The 15,000-nt window shown below is 39.8% G+C and overlaps 1 protein-coding gene across 1 annotated transcript in view; it reads right to left on the minus strand.

Moving 5' to 3' along the window:
* Nucleotides 1-15,000, minus strand: part of LOC115224694 — a 96,405-nt gene that overhangs the window by 75,543 nt on the left and 5,862 nt on the right. The window contains exons 2-8 of the mRNA XM_029795551.2: nt 11,119-11,249; nt 10,239-10,417; nt 7,175-7,320; nt 5,414-5,746; nt 4,264-4,406; nt 980-1,050; nt 504-649 (exon numbers count right to left, since the gene is read on the minus strand). Coding sequence (XP_029651411.1) covers nt 504-649; nt 980-1,050; nt 4,264-4,406; nt 5,414-5,746; nt 7,175-7,320; nt 10,239-10,417; nt 11,119-11,249 — 1,149 coding nt within the window. The remainder of the gene's footprint in view (nt 1-503; nt 650-979; nt 1,051-4,263; nt 4,407-5,413; nt 5,747-7,174; nt 7,321-10,238; nt 10,418-11,118; nt 11,250-15,000) is intronic.

Below are 15,000 nucleotides of genomic sequence, written 5' to 3' on the forward strand. Positions count from 1 at the left end.
TTTCTAATACATCTCTCAAACAGTGAGGATATCACCTAGCTACGCTACACATTAAAAGAAAAAAAAAACAAAACAAAATACAGGTGCAGGAGTGGCTGTGTGGTAAGTAGCTTGCTTCCCAACCACATGCTTCCAGGTTCAGTTCCACAGCATGGCACCTTCGACAAGTATCTTTCGAGCCAACCAAAGCCTTGTGAGTGGATTTGGTAGATGGAAACTGAAAGAAGCCTGTCGTATGTATGTGTGTGTGTGTGTGAGTATGTGTGTGTGTAAGTGTATGTTTGTGTGTCTGTGTTTGTCCCTACACCATTGCTTGACAACCAGTGTTGGTGTGTTTACATCTCTGTAACTTAGCAGTTTGGCAAAATAGGCCGATAGAATAAGTACTAGGCTTACAAAGAATAAGTCCTGGGGTCGATTTTTTTGACTTAAGGTGGTGCTCCAGCATGGCCACAGTCAGATTACTGAAACAACTATAAGAACAGAAGAAAGAGAAAAGTTACCTTTTTGAGATCTTCAGGTATGAAAAGGGCCACAGCAGTTGAATTAGCATTTTTGAAATGTGATGTTATTGACTTAATTACAGTTATCACTTCCTTAATGATTCCAGCAATATCTTTTTTCATTACCATCCAATATGGTGTTGTACCTGGAGAAAAAAAATAATGAGAAAAATATAAATTTTATCCAGCTTCTGTTGCCACTAGTGAACAGCTCAAAGTGAACAGCACAAAGTGAACAGCACAAAGTGAACAACTCAAAGTGAACAACTCGAAGTGAACAATTCAAAGTGAACAACTCAAAGTCAACAACTCAAAGTGAACAATTCAAAGTGAACACCTCAAAGTGAACAATTCAAAGTGAACAACTCAAAGTGAACAGCTCAAAGTGAACAGCTCAAAGTGAACAACTCAAAGTGAACAACCCAAAGTGAACAACTCAAAGTGAACAACTCAAAATGAACAACTCAAAGTCTTACCTTTTGCGAAAAATGCAGCTGCAACAATTCGGTTTTTGGCTTTGATTCCTTCTATTAGGGCTGTTTTGATTCTGGAATTATAAGAAAATATTTCAGTTTCATTGAAGAATTAACAATTCCCAGGTGAGGTTGTTTGTTTGTTCCTTCTCGAGCCATGCCTGGCTCATAAGGGCCGGTGTCCCGGTTTCCTTGGTGTATAGGTTCCTCACCTGGATGGGACACCGGTCCATCGCAGGTGAGCTGCAAGATGCAGGAGGAAAGAGTGAGAGAAAGTTGTAGCAAAAGAGTCAGCAGAAGTTCACCATTACCTTCTGCCAGAGACGCGTGGAGCTTAGGTGTTTCACTCATAAACACACACATCGTCTGGTCTGAGATTCGAACCCGCGATCCCTCAACCACGAGTTCACTGCTCTAACCACTAGGCCATGTGCCTCCACAGGTGAGGTGATAAGTTATTATTGTTCTTTAACCCTAGGTTAGATTTGATTGAGCAGTCCTATGATCAAAGGCACTCCAGCATGACACACACGTCTTTTATGTATATCAAGGAAACTCCAGGTCACAGTATCTGATGTGTCCTTATCTAAAATGGTAGGGTTTGATTTGAGGTAAAATTGGCTGCTATTCCTTCCAGATCAAGTAACTAGATAGAGGCTCCTTCATTAAGGATAGTTTAATGATGGAAATTGATGGGAGAGGAACTGGATGTATATTAGTGTGTCTTTCTGCCTGTGTTTGTCCCCACTACCACTTGATGGATTTTCTTTCTCCATAGCATCTCTGTTTGTTGTCCATACAAAAGAATTTCTGGAATGCAATCATCTTACCTTTGAACAACATGCCCTATTCCATTTGCACTGAATTCTCAGCAGCATACTTTAGATACAAGAGAACTTTTCTAGAACTTTCACATTTGATATATTATACTGCTATTTTAAGTTGCAGATATTGTGCAGACAGCACGTGTGAAAAGTTTCAAGTTTCTTGACATGTCAGTAGTAGGGGGTTCATGTTTCTGCCTCATACAAAAAAGTGCTCAAAATACAAGATTTGTATAGACACCATGTTCATCCCACACACAATGGGAAAGTTTTCCAAGGGCACTTTTGGTTTTAGATACTCAAACATTGCTATCCTCATGAAGAGGGGCTCTTAAAGTTAATTGTACTTCCAAGATTTTTAAAAGCCTTTTGAGTGGCTTGTTGTCTATCATCACATTTGAATCTTGAGTGTGTCCTGCCCCGGGTTTTAGTTGGAATAAAACTTCAGTCTCCTTGATGCTGATAGTCAACCTAAATGCATGAGCTGCTGTAGCAGGCCAGTCAACTATGTCCTCAATTCCCTCAAGTGTGTGATAAAATCCAAGTGCAATCATTAGCAACGAGAAAATCACACGGAATCTCTTTCTTGGTCTTTTTTTCCCTTTTGATCTGAAGTTTGCCATTTTAGGTTTAGTAGACTTCCTTCTTTTTGAAACTTAAATTTTACACCATGGGAATCCCTAAAACCATGCTGGAGCATCATTGAAAAAAATATGGCAAAAAGTACACGAGCTAAAACACAACCCTGTTTGGTTCCAGTGGCAACGGAAAATCCCTCTGTACATTGACAACTAGATATCACTGTTGCCATCATTTCTTTATGCAGGGATGCTGCTACTCTTATCGTTTTATCAAGACCATCTTTTGACAAAATTTTCCAAAGCACCTCATAATTCTCTGTATAATAATGATATAATAATGAGATTATTGTATACAGTGCACCACAACTTGTCAAGTGCACCACAACTTGTCAGAAAGTGCATATAAAGTACATGCAGTAATGTAGAAATGTCTGGAAAGCGAACAGTGTATGAGTCAGATAGATGCTTGTGTGTGTATGGAGGGGAGAAAATCAGGTGTAGTGTTGGCGAATCTCAGGAAGCATGGAAGTTTTGAAGGATGCTGTGCTCCGACAACTAACAACCGATGCCGGCAGTTTGTTCCATGCTTCAGCAACTCTCAGCGTGAAAAGATGTTTCCTGAAGTCATGGGAGCTGTGCTGTTTTCTTACTTTGTAAATATGTCCACGGGTGTTAGACGGGTGGAGTTTGAAGAGGCCTTGGTCAAGTTGACAAACACCAAGTACAAGCCAGTATTTTGCTCATGTATGCTTTTTTGAGTTTCCAATCATCATCATCATCATCATCATTTAACGTCCGCTTTCCATGCTAGCATGGGTTGGACGGTTCAACTGGGGTCTGGGGAGCCCGAAGGCTGCACCAGGCTCCAGTCTGATCTGGCAGTGTTTCTACAGCTGGATGCCCTTCCTAACGCCAATCACTCCGAGAGTGTAGTGGGTGATTTTATGTGCCACCGACACAGGTGCCAGACAAGGCTGGCGAACGGCCACGCTCGAATGGTGTTTTTTATGTGCCACCGACACAGGTGCCAGACGAGGCTGGCAGACGGCCACGCTCGGATGGTGTCTTTTATGTGCCACCGACACAGGTGCCAGACGAGGCTGGCGAACGGCTACGCTCGAATGGTGTTTTTTATGTGCCACCGACACAGGTGCCAGACGAGGCTGGCAGACGGCCACGCTCGGATGGTGTCTTTTATGTGCCACCGACACAGGTGCCAGATGAGACTGGCGAACGGCCACGGGCAAAAATTATGTTAACTGGGTCGTCTCTTCCGGCCCCAAAATCCATTTAGGGATTCAGGATATACATTGTTTGTTACGTGCTTATTGATGAAGTAAAGAATCACCCTCACAAGAGTTTGCAGCCATGCACAACAAACGTATTCCCCTGTGGTTATTACAAACACTCCTCTTCCCTTTGTTTTTGTATAAGTGTGTTATAGATGCATCTTTGAGCTGTTGGGGGGACAGATATAGCTTCCCAGATCAAAAGAGACCGTTAGAATAAGTACTAGGCTTACAAAGAATAAGTCCTGGGGTCGATTTGTTCGACTTAAGATGGTGCTCCAGCATGGCCACAGTCAGATGACTGAAACAAATATAAGAACAGAAGAAAGAGAAAAGTTTTTGAGATTTGTTCGACTTAAGGTGGTGCTCCAGCATGGCCACAGTCAGATGACTGAAACAAATATAAAAATAGAAGAAAGAGAAAAGTTACCTTTTTGAGATTTGCCCAGCTTTCTAACAAGTTGCCTTCCACCATTTTTGTACACTTCTATAGGAATAGAATTTTGTTCAGTGCCCCAGCATGGGCACAGTCTTATGACTGGAACAAATAAAAGATGAAAGATAGAAATCAAAATAAGAAAAAGGCTCTCTACCTCTGTATCTGCTTGGTGATGGATGAGAAAGTCTGTACAGGGCTCTTGAAGACATGCTTGATCGCTTCAATGACTTTGTTGATTGAATCCCACAGCTGTTTCCCTATGTGTGGCAGAGTCACGGTCACTGAATCCACAATGCTCTGTGGACAATAAGAAATAAGATAAAATAAAATAAAATAAAATAGGGGTGCTTGTGAGAGTAATCAGAGTTAATGATGACCACAATGATGATGGTGGTGGTGGTGGTGGTAGCAATGATGATGATAATGAAGATGATGATGATGATGATGATGATGATGATGATGATGACGACAACGACAATGATATGAGTGTGTGTGTGACTTAGTGTCTCTGGGATTGTCACCCCTTCCTGCTGCTTGATAACCTGCATTGGTTTGTTTATGTTCCTGTAATTTAGTGGTTCAGAGAAAGAGACTGATAAAATATAATATAAGTACCAGACTTTGAAAGAAAATAAACAAAAAAAAACAGAAACATAAGTACTGGAGTCAATTTCACCATCATCATTACCTTCATCATCACCATCATCATCATCATCATCATCCTCATCATCATCATCGTCATCATTGCCATCATCCTCATCATCATCATCATCATCATCATCCTCATCATTATCATCCTCCTCCTCCTCATCATCCTCATCATCACCGCCATCATCATCATCATCATCATCATCATCATCATCATCATCATTGCCATCATCTTCATCATCATTGGCCTCCTCCTCATCATCATCATCATCATCGCCATCATCATCATCATCATCATCATCATCCCATAACGTCTGTTTTCCGTGCTGGCATGGGTCAGACAGTTTGACCAAGAGCTGGCAAGCCGAGGGGGCTGCACCAGACTCCGGTCATCTGTTTCAGCATGTTTTCTACACTCAGATGCCCTTCCTAATGCCAACCACTTCACAGAGTATACCGGGTGCTTTTTACATGGCCCCAGCACAGGTGCTTTGCACACGGGTACTGGCAAGAGTGCACCTTTTTCGTGGTGCTGGCACAGAGGCTTTTTACGCGGCGCTGTCTGACTAAAACCCTTCAAGGCGATGCTCAAGCATGGGCGTACTCCAGTGACTGAACCAAGTAAAAGAAAATCAAAAGAGAAAAGGTTTACTTACATGATAGAATGTCAGCACATCGTGTACGACATCCTGTATTAAAGATCGAACTCTCAGAACCACATGTTTGATGTCTTCAACCCATCTCAACCCATTTATATGGAGAATCTTGTGCAGAAACGCTGTGACTTTGGGCAGAATGTCCTTCATGATGGTTGGCAATTTCCGCACTGTATCTACAAGTTCTCCGATAATCCCGGAAGCTCCTCTTTCCTTGAACAGATTGATGACATTTTTAAAGCTTTCAATCCCTCTTTGCACTGGTCTTACCAACTTATCTAATATTTTATCAAAAATCTTGAGCACATCTTCCACATCGTTAATACCATATTCCTGAAACGATAGAAATGATTCGAAGAATTATTTACCAATTTCTATATCTCTTCAGCTGCTGGCATAAAACAAAAAATTCATAAGGTTACATTGGCACACTGTCTGTCACAATGATGAGGGTTCCGGTTGACCCGATCAACGAAACAGACAGTTAGTGAAATTAATGCACAAGTGGCTGAGTACTCCACAGACATGTGTTCCCTTAACGTAGTTCTCTGGTTCTCTGGGAGAATCTCAACATGACACAGTATGCAACAAAGCTGGCCCTTTTGAATAAAAGGAACAATTTACTTGCCAGCAGAGTCGACTGAAGCAATGTGAAATGAAATGTCCCACTCGAGTACACAATGCACCACCAGGAATTGAACTCATGACATTATGACTGAGAGCCAAATACCCTAACCACCAAGCCATGTACCTTCACTCAACGTTACATTATAAGGCAGTGAGGAATGGATGGAATCATAAACATATTGGACAAAATTCTTAGATTGATGAAGGTTTCATGCTGGAATGGTTCTGAATACTGAGTTATACCTCACTATAATATACCCTTTTCAAGACTATTCTTTAAGACTGTAAGATTGTGGTTTCAATCCCTGGATCAGGCAATGCATTGCGTTTTTGAGGTAAACACTTCAAATCCCATTACTCTAGTCCCCTCAGCTGGTAAACATGTGTAATCCTGTGACTGACTAGTGTTCTGTCTAGTGAGTGGGGAAGCGGAGAATACTTAGAGGCATGCTTTAACAAAAGCTGAAGGGTGCTTCACTTCCAGTAGTCTTCCAGCATGCAGGACACTAACCCAGAATTTCTGAGGGATTGTGGTGTTGCTAGATAGTCGTTGAACCTTTTCTGGGTTCATCCATCCTTTTGACAGGTCCTGCTTTTCATCCTGCTGGGTTTCTAGCAACCCTCCTCAACTAGCAACCCATCGCCACAGCCACCACCACTATCCTCACCACCACCACCACCACCACCACCATCATCATCACCACCACCACCGTTACCATTACTACCATCATCACTTCCCCACTACCACCATCACCACAACTGCCCACTACCATCACCCCCACTACCATCACAACCACCATCACCATCGCCATCGCCACCAGCATCAGCACCACAACCACCAGCACCACCACCACCACTACCACCACAATCACCAGCACCATCGCAATCGTCACCACCATCAAAAACTACCACCATCATCACCATCACCATCACCACCACCACTACCACAACCACCACCACAAATGTCACTGCCATCAAAAACCACCACCACCACCTCCACCATTACTACCATCAACACCAAGAACCACATTGTTACTACCACTACCATCACAAAACAATCATTACAACAGATAATTTTTTTTTTAATAATTTGCTAAAAAAAACACAGAAAGCAAGCAAAACTGCAAGTCTGACCTTCAAAATATTCAGTTCATATTTGATGTGACCCCTGAAACAGAGTTTGGCACGAAATATGTCAATGTTGATATGAAGAAGACCAACATGGGCCTCAGCAAATGCTTCGTCATGAACATCAATTTTGAAAAAGCCACTCTGTGTCCCTGAAAATGGATTAATTACATATATATGATTGACTTCAATTATTATTCATGCCTGCAAGGACAAAAAACATTAAATGATGATGATGATTAAAACCATTTTAATTTACCAAACTAAAATTTAATGAGTTCAAGCCAATCACCCAATGAGCATTTCTGCCAAATTTGATAAAAATCTGTTCAGCCATTTTCTAGTCATTTTGCAAACACACAGACGAAGATGAGCAACTAAAATACCTTGCTTTCATTTAAGCGTGCAAGGTAAAACACAATGGCTTCAGATTCAGTCACACAGCCAGCATATTTTTTTGAAGGAAGGAATGAGTCAATACCCTCCCCCAGTGCATGACTGGTACTTTATTTCATCAACATTAAGTAAGATTTGAACAGAATGTAGAAAATCAGTCAATATGGACTGTCCACATTGCTCCATAAGGAGCAAAGGATCAGGTTCCCACTTTTCTCTGACATATATATTCCTCCCTGGATGGGGTCCCAGTCTGTTGCAGGATTATTCATTTCTGCCAGCTGAGCGGACTGGAGTAATGCGAGGTGAAGTGTCTTGCTCAAGAACACAATGCACTGCCCAGTTCAGGAATTGAAACCCCAATCATACAATGAGTTCAACAGCCTAACCATTAAGCCATGTGCTTCTAAATCCTGTATGATGTTTAATGCCATCTCTTTAATGAGGGAGAAAGAGGGGGAGTGGGAAAGAAAGATAGGGATAAAGTGAGAAGGGGAGACAGGGGAAAGAGAAAAGGATAGAGAGAAAAGGAGAAAGGGAGGGGGAGAGAGAGAAAGAGAGAAAGAAAGAGAGAGAAAGAGAGAGGTAAAGAGAGAGAAAGGGAGAGAGAAGGAGAGAGAGAAAGGGAGAGAGAGGGGGAAAGAGAGAAAGAGAGGGAAAGAGAAAGAAAGAGAGAGTGAGGGAAAGCAAGAGAGAGAGAAAGAGAAAGAACAACAGAGATAAAGAGAAAGAAAGGGAAAAAGAAAGAGAAAGAGAGAGAGAGAATGAGACAGGGAAAGCGAAAGAGAGAGAGAGAGAGAAAAAGAGAAAGAACAATAGCGGTAAAGAGAAAGAAAGAGAGAGAGGAAATTTCCCAACAGCCTTCCCTCCAACTCCTAGTATTGCTTTAGTCCCTCCTTATAAGCAATTATTGTCAATCTAACACCAGAGAAAATAATTAAGCACCTCTCCACTTGTATTAATTACAAATGAGTCGTTAGACACATTCCTGAACAGCAATGACACTACAGCTTCATGAACTGGGTTGATGTAAATTCCTTAACCCTAATCTCGTACTTGTTTCAGTCTTAAGGGCCTCAAGGGAGTTCAAGCCCCAAACAAATTAATTGCATTTATTACAATTTTAGAAAGAAAATGTTTGGCATTTATTCCCTCCATCACGAATGCCAAACTGATACACTGGACATAAGCAACCTAACACCAGTTACAAAGTAATGGAATGAGAGACAAATACAAACATAATAACACACACACAAGTATATAAATGTGTGTGTGTGTGTGTGTGTGGTGTGTGTGTGTGTGTGTGTGTGTGTGTGTGTGTAGGCACAAGCCAGGCATAGTCGTGTGGTAAGAAGCTTAGTTCTCAACCACATGGTTCTGGGTTCAGTCCCATTGCATGACACTGAGTGTCTTGTACTATAGCGTCAGGCTACGTTCTGAGTTCAAATCCCGCCGAGGTCTACTTTGCCTTTCATCCTTTCGGGGTCGATAAATTAAGTACCAGTTACGCACTGGGGTCGATGTAATCGACTTAATCCGTTTGTCTGTCCTTGTTTGTCCCCTATGTGTTTAGCCCCTTGTGGGCAGTAAAGAAATAAGAAGCTTGCTTTCCAACCACATGGTTCTGGGTTCTGTCCCACTGAGTGGCACATTGGGCAAGTGTCTTCTACTATAGCCTCAGAGCAAAACCTTGTGAGTGGATTTGGTAGATGGCAACTGAAAGAAGCCCGTCATATGCATGCGTCTGTGCTTGTCCTGCCCCCACCATCACTTGACACCGATGTTAGTGCATTTATGTCCCCCCCGTAACTTAGTGGTTTGGCAAAACAGACCGATTAAGTACTAGGCTTACAAAGGGCTCCCGTCAACCAAATCCCCTCACAAGACTTTGGTCGGCCCAAAGCTATACTCTTTACTCTTTTACTCTTTTACTTGTTTCAGTCATTTGACTGCGGCCATGCTGGAGCACCGCCTTTAGTCGAGCAAATCAACCCCGGGACTTATTCTTTGTAAGCCCAGTACTTATTCTATCAGTCTCTTTTGCGGAACTGCTAAGTTACGGGGGTCGTAAACACACCAGCATCGGTTGTCAAGCAATGCTAGGGGGACAAACACAGACACACAAACACACACGTACATATATATACATATATATGACAGGCTTCTTTCAGTTTCCGTCTACCAAATCCACTCACAAGTCATTGGTCAGCCCGGGGCTATAGCAGAAGACACTTTTCCAAGGTGCCATGCAGTGTGACTGAACCCGGAACCATGTGGTTGGTAAGCAAGCTACTTACCACACATCCATTCCTGCACCCATGTTGTGTATTCTTTTTTTCATTATTTTTATAATTTGTTTGTATTTATTTTATTATAAATGTGAAACAACACCACAGAGGAATCGATGCAAGTTTAAATAATAAACCGCGAAAGGTGAAGCGCCATATAGCGAGGAATTACTGCAATGGAAACATGTTTGCAGTAACTTCGGAGTTTCAGCCAGCTTAGTCATCAGGTAAGCCAATGGTAGTCTCAGGGAGGTTGGCATCGAAATGGTTAAACAACAACAACAATAACACTGTCATCACCACACACACAGAGAATCTCCCAGAATTCTTTGCACTGCATTTGATTTCACTTCCTGTCGACTTAGCAACACAAGAATTCAACGTACTCAGCTGTAATACCATTCCATTTTTGATAGTGATGCCAAAACTGGCACCAATCTTTGATGATCCGATTCCCTTTCGCCAATCCTTGCCTGGTAAATACAATCTGAATGACATCTTTTTGAGAAAGTCGTTAACCACACCTCGTCGCATCCTCATTACGGTGGGATATGTATAACTTTTACTGGAAAAATACAAGAGAATAAAGAGTCAAAACAACTAAAGAATAAAGAATAAGGGATAGAGGCAACCAAATAAAGAATAAAAGCAAAAGTGTGAAGGATAGAGACAAAAGAATAAAGAATAAAAGCCAAAGAATAAAGAATAAGAGCAAAAGAATGAAGGACAGAGGCAAGAGAATAAAGAATAAAATCAAAAGAATAAAAGACAGAGGCAAACGAATAACGAATAAAAGCCAAAGAATAAAGTATAAAAGGAAAAGAATGAAGGATAGAGACAAAAGAATAAAGAATAAAAGCCAAAGAATAAAAGGAGAAGAATAAAGAGCAAAAGCAAAAGAGGAAGAAAAGAAGGAAAAGAATAAAGAATAAAGACAGAAGAATAAAGAGCAAAAACAAAAAAGGAAGGAATGAGGCAAAAGAATAAAGAATAAAAACCAAAGAATAAAAACAGAAGAATAAAGACTAGAAGCAAAAGAATAAAGAATAAAAGCAGAAGAATAAAGAATAAAAGCCAAAGAATAAAAACAGAAGAATAAAGACTAGAAGCAAAAGAATAAAGAATAAAAGCAGAAGAATAAAGAATAAAAGCCAAAGAATAAAAACAGAAGAATAAAGACTAGAAGCAAAAGAATAAAGAATAAAAGCAGAAGAATAAAGAATAAAAGCAAAAGAATAAAAAAATGAAAGCAAAATTCTTTTAAACCTTAGAATGATGTTGAAATGTTCTTTGGTAAGATTATCTTTCAGAGGATGTTTCTGGAAGATTTGGTAAGCTTCTTCACGAACATTATCATCATTGTCATGTATAGAACTTTTGAGTAATGCAGTTGAGCTCTGGATGGAGAGTAGAATAAAAATTAAGAGGTGATGGTCATTATATACTTATAATTTAGTCTTAATAATTCTTTCCAATGTTGGTATAAGGCCAGCAATTTTAGGGAGAAAAGGGGCAGGTCGATTATATTGATTTTTTAATTTTTTATTGACCCTGATTGAACAAAAGTCAAAGTTCAACATTGACAGAATTTGAACTCTGAACAACAGAATTTGAACTCTGAACATAAAGAGCCAGAAGATATGCAATGAAGTATTTTGTCCCTTGCACTGAGGGTTCAGCTGGTTTGTTGTCTTTAGGTAGGTTTTAATAATATTCATTCTTGACATTGAACGATGGTAATGCCACCAGAAGGCGGCAAGCTGGCAGAAACGTTAGCATGCTGGACGAAACGGTTAGCGGTATTTCGTCTGCCGCTACGTTCTGAGTCCAAATTCCGCCGAGGTCAACTTTGCCTTTCATCCTTTCGGGGTCGATAAATTAAGTACCAGTTACGCACTGGGGTCGATATAATCGACTTAATCCGTTTGTCTGTCCTTGTTTGTCCCCTCTGTGTTTAGCCCCTTGTGGGTAATAAAGAAATAGAAATAGGTAATGCCACCAGAAGGATGGGTTTGGCAAACTGAAGAATTGACCCTCATATAAGAATCACACACACACACAGAAAAAATGGTAAATGTCAGTCTGTACAGTAATCCTTTGCCATGTCACACTTCACCTATCACACACTCAGTACGTCGCGGTTCATCTGTCATACACTCAGTATATTCCAAATTTTTTCGGCTAATACCCTCTTTTACTCTTTTACTGGTTTCAGTCATTGGACTGCAGCCATGCTGGAGCACCACCTTTAGTCGAGCAAATCGACTCCAGGACTTATTCTTTATAAGCCCAGTACTTATTCTATCAGTCTTGTTTGCCGAACTGCTAAGTTACAAGAATGTAAACACACCACCATCAGTTGTCAACCGATGTTGGGGGTGACAAACACAGGCACACATACACACACACACACACATATATATATATATATATATATATATATATACATATATACGACAGGCTTCTTTCAGTTTCCGTCTACCAAATCCACTCACAAGGCTTTGGTCGGCCCGAGGCTATAGTAGAAGACACTTGCCCAAGATGCCACGCAGTGGGACTGAACCCGGAACCACTTGTTTGGTAAGCAAGCTATTTACCACACAGCCACTCCTGCGCCTATCTAAATCTGTGCTCTTTTCTACTCTAGGCACAATGCCCAAAATTTTCGGGAAGGGGGCCAGTCAATTAGATTGATCCCAGTATGCAACTGGTACTTAATTCATCAACCCCAAAAGAATAAAATGCAAAGTCAACCTTAGTGGAATTTGAACTCAGAATGTAAAGATAGACGAAATACCACTAAGCATTTCGCTCAGCGTGATGTAAATTTATATTGCAGACACCTCAGTATATCTGGGTGTCTGTGGCCGATCGGTATTTATATTTTTTTATATTTTAATTTTTTCTGTGGGAGTTTTTGGAATGTAACACCCATGATAGTCGAAGGATTATTGTGTTTTGGATTCAAACTTTTGAAGGTAAATAAAATGAATTTTAGTTTCAAATTTTAGAATAGGCGCAGGAGTGGCTGTGTGGTAAGTAGCTTGCTTACCAACCACATGGTTCCGGGTTCAGTCCCACAAATGGCAATAATAATATACTCTTTTACTTGTTTCAGTCATTTGACTGCGGCCATGCTGGAGCACTGCCTTTAGTCGAGCAAATCGACCCCGGGACTTATTCTTTGTAAGCCCAGTACTTATTCTATCGGTCTCTTTTGCCAAACCGCTAAGTGTCAGCGACATAAACACACCAGCATCGGTTGTCAAACGATGTTGGGGGGACAAACACAGACACACAAACACACACACACACACACACACATATATATATATATATATATATATATACATATATACGCAGGCTTCTTTCAGTTTCCGTCTACCAAATCCACTCACAAAGCTTTGGTTGGCCCGAGGCTATAGTAGAAGACACTTGCCCAAGATGCCATGCAGTGGGACTGAACCCGGAACCATTATTATTAATAATAATAATAATAATAATAATAATAATAATAATAATAATAATAATAATAATAATAATAATAAAAATGACAACAAAAGAATGAGACCTTGATATTAGGTAATAAGAGGATATTTATATATGTATAGTTTAGGACAATCAGTAAATTGTTTTAATGGTAATCAGAGTTTCAAATGCCGGAACTAAGAGCTATGATGCGAAGTGTGTGTATTGTCATAACAGCCAATGAGAATACATCGCAGCTCTTAAATTCTGACATTTGAAACTGAGTTCTATTATAACAATTTAATGATTGTCCTAAGCTATACACACACACACACACACAGAGACACATATAACAAAATAGCTAGTTGGAAAATCTCAAGAAGAGGTCAGAATAGTAACTTAACACTCCTGCTTGCTAGCAATATATATTGTATATGAAGGGTACAGCATTGCTCCGATGACCAGCTGGTGGGAGATCTGCCTCGGGTTAAACTAGCAGTAACACAGAACAGCCACTTTGATGTGGTGATTGACTTTACTTCTTATATATCTATCTATCTATCTATCTATCTATATATATATATAGATAGACAGATATAGATATAGCTAGATAGATAGATAGATAGATAGATAGATAGATAGATAGATAGATAGATAGATAGATAGATAGATAGATAGATAGATAGATTGATCGATAGATATAGATATAGATATAGATAGATAGATAGATAGATAGATAAATAGTTAGATAGATAGATAGATAGATAAATAGATCGATAGATAGATCGATAGATATAGATATAGATAGATAGATAGATACATAGATAGATAGATAGATAGATAGATAGATAGATAGATAGATAGATAGATAGATAGATATAGATATAGATAGATAGATATAGATATAGATAGATAGATAGATAGATAGATAGATAGATAGATAGTTTGATAGATATAGATATAGATAGATAGATAGATAGATAGATAGATAGATAGATAGATAGATAGATAGATAGATGTAGATATAGATAGATAGAAGATAGATGGATAGATAGATAGATAGCTAGATAGATAGATAATAGATAGATAGACAGAATAGATAGATAGATAGATAGTTTGATAGATAGAATGTTTCTTTATTAGCCACCAGGCTGCACACAGATAGAACAAATTACAAGGTAGAGCTTTTCTTTTGAAGGTTAAAAAAAAAAAAAAAAAGAAAAAATAGGAAGGGGGAGTTTCGATCAAAGGGATCGTAAAAGGAGAGAGAGAGGACAAAAATAAGGGGGGTTAAAAAAAAAACGGGAGAGGAAGAAAAAAAAGAAAAAAAAAAATGATCAATAGGGATCGTTATCACAGAATGTCAATGAAGTGTAAAGGGGAGGACAGGTGAGTTTTACCCATGGAAAGAAAAGCCTACGGAAAAGACCACGGTAACCTCGGTCAATGGAGTCACATGTTATATTCCTTTTTTTTTTTTTTTGCAAATAAGCAACTCTGTTTTCAATTTCTGGGTTCATAGGATCATGCTGAAGGTGGCTTCGTCATTCATACGTGCCATTCTTGCTACATTCACCCATCTTTTTTTAAAACATTCGCTAGACAAAACTTGCCTCTCTACTCTCACTTTCCTTTTCAAGTGGTACTTGAAGAAGTGATGAGAGATTGACCAGAGAGGAG

The sequence above is a fragment of the Octopus sinensis genome, linkage group LG26 (genome assembly GCF_006345805.1).
Source record: "Octopus sinensis linkage group LG26, ASM634580v1, whole genome shotgun sequence".
Lineage (NCBI taxonomy): Eukaryota > Metazoa > Mollusca > Cephalopoda > Octopoda > Octopodidae > Octopus > Octopus sinensis.